The sequence below is a fragment of the Malaclemys terrapin genome, chromosome 11 (assembly GCF_027887155.1).
Source record: "Malaclemys terrapin pileata isolate rMalTer1 chromosome 11, rMalTer1.hap1, whole genome shotgun sequence".
Lineage (NCBI taxonomy): Eukaryota > Metazoa > Chordata > Testudines > Emydidae > Malaclemys > Malaclemys terrapin.
The window spans coordinates 77342465-77351842 of NC_071515.1; the positions used below are offsets into that span (position 1 = coordinate 77342465).

The 9378-nt window shown below is 62.2% G+C and overlaps 1 protein-coding gene across 7 annotated transcripts in view; it reads right to left on the reverse strand.

The window, feature by feature from the left end:
• Positions 1-9044, reverse strand: part of TNS1 (tensin 1) — a 257548-nt gene extending 248504 nt beyond the window's left edge. For all 7 annotated transcript variants that reach the window (XM_054043851.1, XM_054043849.1, XM_054043847.1 and 4 more), the window contains exon 1: positions 8873-9044. In XM_054043851.1, the coding sequence (XP_053899826.1) occupies positions 8873-8953 (81 nt within the window). In that variant the 5' untranslated portion in view covers positions 8954-9044. The remainder of the gene's footprint in view (positions 1-8872) is intronic.
• Between the last annotated feature and the right edge of the window lie 334 nt (positions 9045-9378).

Genomic DNA, 9378 nt, shown 5'->3' on the forward strand with positions numbered 1-9378 from the left:
GCGGAGCGGAGATGCCAAGGACTGACTGGGCCCCCCAAGGCTGGACTCTCCCCTAGAAGTGGCCATTGCTGGGGAACACGGCCAGTCGCCCCGGGCCGCCAGACGCCCGCTGGCACAGAGCAAGGGGCTCTGGAGCAGCCGGGTGGGGGAGAGACACATTTCATAGGGACCCCTCCCCTGTATTCTGAACAGCCAGGCCACCCCCAGCAAACCAGACTCTCGGGGAGACGGGTCAGATCGCACAGCTCTTCCTCGGGCGCAGAACCAGGCACCAGGGCTCATCTGCCCCTATGTGCCATGGGGCACTGAGCCCTACCCCGGGAAGCAGCTCAGACCATCTACGGGGTCAGGAGGTAACTTGGTTCCCTGAGAAGGGGGGTTGGTTATGATCCACCACCACCCCCGCAGCTCGGGCCGGCTCGAGGCGCTGACCCAGGGACGTCAGCCCTGCACACGGGGTCAAGTTAGGAACCGGCCACTCGGCTCCTGTCCCTGCTCATCGCGTTTTCCCCACACACACACCCCCGGACTCTAACGAGAGCCAGCTGCTCACAGCTGCCGCCAAGGAACGTCCCAAACCTTGACCTCCAACCCCCTGGCCGGCCTCCCTCAGGGCCCCAAAGGGGCTCGTCCACAGAGGCCAAGCAGGGGTGACCTCGGCGCCCTCCCAGCTGGGTCACGTGAGTGTCCCAGGGCGGCTGAAGCAGCCAGTGGCCGCCGGAGCCAGGAGACGGCACTGGGGGATCTATTCTGCCGAGCGACCTGGCCCCCAGGAGTCCCCCACCCCCTCCTCCCCTCTGGGGAAAGTCATTAAACCAAACAAAATCCCCCCATTCCTGACAACCAAAGCCCTAACTAGACTAGTAATGGCCACCAGCGCCAGGCCAGGCCCCCTCGCGGGCAGGCGTCAGTGCTGGGGGATGCTCTCTCTCCTCTAGTGGCAGTGAGTTCCCCAGTCTGCGCCCAGCTGCTGGGACAGGCCTGTCTCCTGCACTCAGCAGCTCCCCCTACTGGGTGAGGGTGTCCCTGGCCCTGCGTGGAGGCTGGGGAAGGAGGCATCTCTCAGGACTGATCCCACGGTGTGGGCTGTAGGGCAGGACAGAGACTTCGCATGGGGCTCTGCCTCCTTTGGGAGCCAGGGCAGGGGTGGGACACCAGGGGGATGGGCTCCTGGCACCTCGTGTGGCTGGACCCACAGGCTGCTGCTGGAGCTCTCTCCGGGCACCGTGGCCTGGCCGAGGTGGGACGGGGACAGCCACAGGCATCTGGCCAGGTGCGGAGAGGAGGGGGCGTTCTTTGGGCACGGATAGCACGGAGGAGCCTGCGTGCTCTTTGCCAGTGAGGGCTGGAAGGAGAGCACCAGAGCGGGGCACACGGAGACCAGCGGGAAGAGGTAAGAAAGGGGCTACCACCCGCCACAGAAGGAGAGCACCGTGCCCACAGCCCCTCGCTACTAGCCCAGATCATGACAAGGCTGCATCTCTGGGCCTCTGTGGGGCTGGGCATTACCTACCCCCTGTGTCGAGCTGCGCGGGCGGCCAGGCCTCGGAGCCCCCAGGAACGCACTCTTTCCATCTCAGCTAGGGGTGGAGACTTGGAGAGACAGCAGGCAACCCCCGGCCCGCACCCTGGCTCCCCACAGCTGGCAGGGACCGGACTGGCTCTGCACACAACCCAGCTGCGACGCTCAGGCCCCCTCAGGCAGGGGAGAAGGGCAGGCCTTTTCCAACCCTGCTGTGGCAGGAGCACCGGGGCAGTAAAGCTGCTGCAAGGGAGGCTGGTTCAATCCCCCGGCTGTGCCCTGTGCGACTATAGGCACGTTCTTGCCTCGCTCTGTGCCTCAGTTTCCCCAACTCTGCAATGGGGCCGACAGCCCTGCCCTCTCTCATGCAGTGGGGAGCTGTGAAGATAAATACAGTGGAGAGGGCGAGGCTGATGACGGAGCCAAGCACAGGCCAAAGACTTCTCGCCACAGTGCCCTCTGCGCAGCCCTTGGAGGCCACCCGGGTGGGCCCCTTCCAGCCGCTGCTTCCCGGGCCCCCAGAGGATGGGGACATGTCTCCTATTCAGAGCTCGGGCATGCCCAGCGCATACGGGAGCAGCCTGCGCCCGCCCCAGCTGTGTGTGAGCTGCTTCCTAATCGGGGGGGGGATACCCCCCCTCCCCGCAGCAGGAGTGTGGGGCGTTCGAGACCTTCCCATGCAGCTTAACTCCCACTCCTCCTCCCAGGCCCCAGCCCCTGGGACCCAGACACAAAACAAGCCCCCAGCAGGGACAGGGCGGGAGAGGGGGGATTAGCTTGTTTGTTTCCAGCCCAGCTCCTCTCCCTCTGGGGCGGGGCGGGGCCCAGCCCCGGCTGGCAGGCCTGGAAGAACCGAGGGGGCTCTCATGCAGAAGTGGGCATGAGGACAGCCCTCTGAAGTTGCTGCCCGGCAGGGATCACAGCCCAGTGCCGCCATCATGGGACGGGGACGGCCCCAGGTGAGGCAGCCCCACCTGCCGCCCACCCCGGCCCAGGGGCCCTGCTCAGCTGCCCGTGGGAAAAGCAAACTAGCTTCACGCCAGCCGCGGAGCAGCTGGTGGGGGGTGGGCAATGCCCACTCCCATCCCCAGCTGGATGTACAAGCCACGCCCGCGTCTCACAGCTGCCAGATTCTGGGCAGCTCCAGGTGTGGCCTTTTATGCAAATGAACCTGTGGGCTTATTTACATGTACAAACTCATTTGCATGCACCCTACTCTTCCAGCTCGCTGGGCATGGATTGGTCTCCCTGGCAGCACTAGGACTGGGGCTCACCAGCAGCCCCAAGTGCCACCCCCAGGCTGCATTCGGCCTTGGAAACGGTCTGCCGGACTCCGGCGCCAACCCTCCCGGCGCGGGCACCGCCGGCTCCAGATCGCTCACATGGCCTGGGTTGGGCTCCCCGATGGAGGAGTGTAACAGAGTCCCCCATTCCGGGGCAGCTAGATCGGGAGCACCCTGGGGCCGGGGCTGTCTCTTGTTACTTGTCTGTACAGCACCATGCACAAGGGAGCCACCAGCCTCGGAGGGGGTCTGTGCAGCGCCAGGCACGACAGGACCCCCCTCCCCATCTCAGACAGCCTGCAGCGCCAGGCACAACGGACCCACCCCCTGACCTTAGATGGGGTCTGGGCAGCCCTGGGATCCCCCCGCTCTGAGCCGGGACCTCTAGGTGCTCCCACCATACACCGAAAAGCGATTACCTGGCTAGGCAGGCAGGGCTCCGGGCTCGGCGAGGAGGGACACCGATCCCCCACGCCGCTGGCTGAGCAACTTGGCTAAACAAGGGTCTCCGAGCCCCCCGTGCCCGGTGAGTCCCAGCGTCTGCGCTCAGTGACAGGAGTCTGGCGTCTCTTTAACCCTGGCATCCAGACCGAGCGGCCGGGGGCGGGTTTGCCTCTTGACCTTGTCAATTAGCTCTCGGCCCCGTGCCCTCGCCCCTTGGGAGCACGCAGAGAGCTGAGCTGGGGAGTCTAGGAGACGCTCCCTCACTGCGGGGAGGAGGCAGGAGCCCAGCACAGGCTCCCCCGGCCTCGATGGACCCACACCTGGCTCGGGCACGGCTCTGCGCTTGGGGGTGGGAGGCTGGGCAGGAAAGACGGGAGCCAGCCCAGTGCCCCCCCAGCACCCTGCAGCTGCCCAATCAGCAGCATCATGGCAGTTTAATCGCTGTCTAATTAGCCGCGATTATCCTCATTCCGCTCCCGGCGGCATCAAACGGCAAAGGGCTCTGCAACCCACACAACAAGTCTCGGCACCAGGAGATCGAAGCCAGGGATTCCCCACCCAAAGTCTGACATGACGACCCCCCCTCCTTCCAGGCTGCACACAGTGCCCGCCTCTCCAGCCATCGCCAGCAGCCCCATGTGTGGAGGCAGGGAGCCAGGGACCACCCAAGTCCATCTCAACGCAAGGGCCCAGGCAGTTTTCAAGGCCCATTCAAGACCCCATGATGGGTTTTTTTTTTGGGTAGGACAAGGTATTCTATATACCCTAGTAATCAGCCCAGCAATTCCAGTCTGCCTCCCTGAATTCACCACGCAGTTTTGACTGTTCTTCCTCACTTCCCAGCCTACTGTCACACCGCGTTGTTGTGGGCCGTTCAAAAGCTGTCGTGCTCCACCCCAGAGGCGGCTGCCTTTCAGAGACAGGCGAAGCAATGGCCGCAAGGCAGAACCGAAATTGAGGAGAGTGGCAAAAGCTTCTCCTGTGGTAGGGCCTGAATTGGGATCGGAACAAGGGCCTCGCTTCCCTGCGATTTCTGCCTAGGCAGAGCCAGGGAGAGAAAGGGGTTGTCTTTGAAAGTGATCCGGACGGCTGCAAAGGACGGGGCAGCAGTAACGCAAGGCTTGGAACCGGCCGTGGGGGTGCAGGAGGTCGTGCTTGGATGAGGAAGGAATTAGGGGGCTGGCAGGATGCAAAAGGCTGCAAATGATGTGCCCCGGGGGCACAGGCCATTCGCCAGCCTGCATCGGCAGAAGCCCCAGCGCGTGCCCGTCCTAATTAGCTGCTTAGGCGGATTTGGCTGAGCCCCGCCGCTGGCAATCGGAGAGGCCAGAATGCAGGGCCAGTTTCCCCTGGCTCAGGGACACGACGGGCAGCCTGCAGCCCCGAGCTTTCTAAGCCAACCCCAGCCTCTCTCCGCTCCCTCCCGCTGCATTTGATCACAGGCCCAGCTAGGTCAGGAAAATTCCTTCCAAGGGAACTGTCCGTCCGTCCTGCCGCACTAGAGAGGCCAGTCCTGGGGTGCGTGGGGGGTGCGTCTGTGCGTGCCAGCCGGTTGGAGGGGATGAACCCCAATCACAGTGTGTGCACAGCATGGGGGGGGTCTCTGCTGCCCCCTGCTGGAGGGAACAGCCCTGATCTGTGTGTGTGTCCACGTGTCCCTGCTGCAGGAGATGTCCCGGCTTGGGTGCACACAGCCAGACCCAGCCTGTTCACATTTAAACAGGGTCTTTTGCTTCCTCTCGTCCCACCTGCCTTCTCTGCCCACATGAACCGCAGAGACACTGACGGTCATCAAACAGGGGGCACACTCTGCCCCCCGGCCCCATGGGGAATCATTCCCCACCCCCCACGCACACCGACTGTATCGACCGCAGCAACACTCCTCACACCAATAAGCCACTGAATCAACCCCGCAACCTTGCACAGCTCCCAGCCAACAGCCTGGCCAGGCCGGCATCATATCAGGTTAGAGGAGAAAGGGGTTGCCCCGAAACAAGGCGATAGTGCACTTCTGCCCTGGGGCGTCGTCCCACCTCTTCGCTGGGACACCGACTGCGCCCTAGACAACAAGTGTCAACCACCTATCACTGACCCAGGGTGCAGAGGGCCCCCAAGACCCCACAGTCACTTCCCCGCTCTAGGGGGCACCAGCCCTCCTCACTTCCCCTCTTCTTGAGCTAAGCCACAACACGGCCAAAACAAACCAAAAATCAACCCACTGGCCACACCAGAGTGCATTGCTCCTTTCCCACAATGCACTGGGAAGTGGAGCCCCCTGCAGGGAACTTGGCAGGAGGAGCACAGGTTGCAGGAGGGACGAGTTTGGAGGAGGCAGCGGGCAGTCAGTCTGAGTGCACATGGCTGGAATGCCGGTGGCAATCACAGCACCTCTGTCAATGGTTCTGTTAGGTTTCACAGGCCTGGAGTCCTCTCCTATTATTACCCGGCACAGGAGGAAAGGCGTTAATCTAGCTAATCCCAGTGCTGGGGTCTCCTCCAGGCATCCAGCTCTCAGCTGCCCCATCACTGCCCTCAGCCACATGGGCATTCTCTGCTTCTTGCCAGGCGAGCACAGCCGCCCGCCCGCGTGCCCCCAACGCCGCAAGCTGTCACGCTAGGTTTTATTTCTAATTGCTTAAGATAAGGTGGCGCAAAGCAAAGCCAGGCCTTGGCGGCAGGTGACTCACTACTAGATAAGCCAGGAAAGGGACAGCATTGAAGTCCCTGCAGCAGGAGACGAGAGGTGACATCCCCACCCATGCCCCAAAACATCTTGACACAACGGGCCTTCCGGACTGGCAAAAGCAAAAGGAGAACTGTGAAAAGATAAAGCGAGTAGCAGAGCCAAAAACAGAACCCAGGGTCCCGACTCCCCGTCTTTTATTCTGACCATTAAAGAGCACTCCACCCCAGATCCAGCCATATGTGGAAAAGAGGGGGCATTGATAGCAACGTCTCTGAATGAGCCATTATGACAGGCAGACAACTGATAAGGGAAGCTAAAGGTATTGGCTAGTTGGGTTAAGGATAATAAGGAGAATGTGTGATTTCAATCTATCAGGAACAAAAGAACCTAGCTGTGGTCTAGGTTGGGGACTAGAGCAGGATGGTAGAATTGTCCCTAATAATACGGACAAGGCAGAAGTGTTCAGTAACTATTTTTGTGATGTATTTTGGAAAGAAGCAGCTCCCCTCTACTTTTCACCACACTCCCACTGCTTTAAATCCTGCTTGGCACTTTCAAAGGTCCAGAAAACAGGCTGTCCCAGCCCAAGAGAGCCCCTGAGATCTATGCACAGCCACGCTTAGCTGCTGGGATAGTGGCTAAGGCAGTCAGGACACCTGGGTTCTATTCTTCGCTCTGCAACTAGCTCTGCTGGGTGATCTCAGGCAAGTGCCCCTTTCCCCTCCACCCTCTGTCTTTCTGTTCAAGCTCTGTGGGGCAGGGACTGTTTCTCGTTTGGCCTGTGCCTGGTACAATGAAGGTTCTACTGCTGGGGGCTTCGGAAACGCAGATCACGCAGGCCACCTCTTCCCAGGCTTCCGCTCACTCAGCTGTCGAACGGCTCGAAGATGATGTTGCCCTTCCCCACGGGAGCGGCAAGGTCGGACCCCAAAGTGCTCAGCGAGGCCACGGTCGTGCTGTGAACCCACGGCCACTCGGATCCTGCCCCGGCCCGCGTGCATCTCCTCACTAGCAATGGAGGTCCTTGAGAACCCACCAAAACCCCAGCATGCCAGAGGTGGACCAGCCCCACCAGCTCCAATGATCCCTGCAAGGGGGCGACAGTGGAAGGGACGGGGGGCCCAGGACAGGCAACGCCCCAGAGAGAGAGATCCAGGAGACAGAACCCCCTCTAAGAGCAGCCTGCCCAACCTTCCCCTGCACGGGTCCCCAGCTTCCCCTCTCAGAGACGGCCTGGCATCCTCTGCGCCCCAGCTCGACCCCGAACAAGCAGGATTAGACCGGTGCAAAGAGCTCTCCCCTCCCTCACGAGCCCTGACGTCAGCAGCGGGTTATTCATTAGCTCGTTAAAGAGTCTGGCTGGGGGAAGAAAGCTCCAACCCCCATTCTAGCTGCAGATCTCTGCTGTCTGTCCCCAATTCTCCTAAACTCCCCCCACTTATCCCTGGACTGTGACCACCTCCAAATCCACCTGCCCCGGCTGCTGGTTCCTCCCCCTGAGGTTAGAACAGGCCCCGTCCGGACCAGCGCTCAGTCCAGCCTAGCTGGAGATGGGCCCAGGGAGGTCTGGCCGAGGGGAGCTTCCCCGGCCCCTCCTGGATCTGCCAGCCCAGGACCCCCCCCAAAAAGCATTTCCACGGCAACAGGGCCATGGTGCTACCAAGGGGGGTTACTGGAGGGCCTGGGCAGAGGGGCTCTGGGAAGGATGGGGCGCTTGTCACGCAGCTGTCGTCCCACGGGACAAGAGCCCAGCGCCCCCACTCCCAGTCTCAGCAGTGGTGCGAGTGGGACTCTCGCTGGAGGAGGGGGCCGCACTGGGGTGTCTGGGGGGACAGAGAGGAAGGCGGGGGCTGCCAGAGGGAATGGAAGTGACACAGAGCAGAGCTATGGGGCAGGGACTCTCCGGTGGGTCTGGGGCCACGGGCAGGCTCCCGGGCCTGTCGGCAATAAAACAAGAATAAAACAGCAAAAAACCTGCCCCCTGCCCCCCATGGCCCTTCATAACCCCAGGTGCCCCCCCCCCCCCCCGAGATCTGCACACACCAGCTCAGCCCCACAGCAGGATCTGATCCCATTCCCCCCAGCAACCAGTCACCCGGCCATGCCCCGCTGTCTGTGGCACTGGGATGGGGGGGCCCGGACTATCCCTCCCCCAGCCTCCTACAGCACACCGAGACACAGACACCCCCCACGCCGGGGGGCACCTCCCTGGGCCCGACCCTGCGAGGTGCTGAGCTCCCTCCAAGGCTGTGGAGAGGGAAGGAAAGAGCAGGGACCCCCAGTTGGAACCCCCCCCCGCAAACGCAAAATCAGGTGCCCAAAAAAGTGATGCTGGAGCAGTTACTGAAGGAGCGGAGAAAAGACAAGAGCAGCCGGGCCCAGCCCAAAACTTTCCCTCCCGTCCCCAGCACGGCTAGCTGGCTAGCAGCACCGGTAGCCACATGCTCCCTGAGAGCTTCAAGAATTTCCTCGCAAAGCAGCCTCCTGACGAACCCCCTTCTTAGGGCACAGTGCTGCTATCCCCCCACCCCCTTCGCCAGTCAGGGCTGCAAACACTTGTAACCAACGCTTGGCAATCAATCCATGTACTGGCGTGAGCAAGCGGGGGTGATAGAAACAGCCCCACACACTCTCCCCTCCAGCTGCCCTGCCGGGAACATCAGTCCAAGAGACCATAAATCAACCCAGCCTAGGCCGTGGGCTCAGCCCCCCGCCCCCCCCATGGGAAGTGTGTCTCATCCCCCAGCTGGTGACTGTACAGTGTAGCCTGGGGGAGAGACAGAGATTTCCTTACCCCCCCCCAAGTGCTCACAGCATTGCCAGTTTAGTCCTTTGCCAGCCACCCTGTCAATTCACCTCCCCCCCCTTGAATTTCATCCCCGGGGAAGGCTCTGGGAACGGCCTGTCCCCAGGCAAGGTCGCCCAACTTCCACCTACCCAGAGCATGCAGGACAAGCAAACCCAGGTCATCCTGGCGCCGGTTCGGGCCCCCGGCAGGCTCAGCGAGACAGACGGCATGGCAGCCCAGGGCGCGGGGCGGCGGTGGGGCAGCTGGGCCAGCCCCACCGGAGGAGATGCCAGCCCATCTCTCCGGCAGGCAGCATCCGAGTGTGTGTCTCGGCCGCTCCGCTAGTCCCTGCCTCCTTCCCCCGTCACTCCAGCTTTTTTCTTCTTCTTGGGTCAGTTCCTTCGCCTCCGAGGAGGAGGCGGTGCCTGGAGGAGAACCCTGCCAGGCGCCTACAAAATCCTCCCCCAGCCACACAGCCTGGCCCTTTTTAAAGAACCCAAGCGCCCAGATTTCCCCAGGCAGCTGCCAGCCCCATCTCCCCGCTGGCACCCCGGGGGGGGGGGGGAGAAAAACCTGCCCCCAGCAGGGCAATCCCCTCTCCACCTGCCCCACCTTGGAGCTGCCAAAGCCGCCTTCGCTTTGAAGGGCCGGGAGC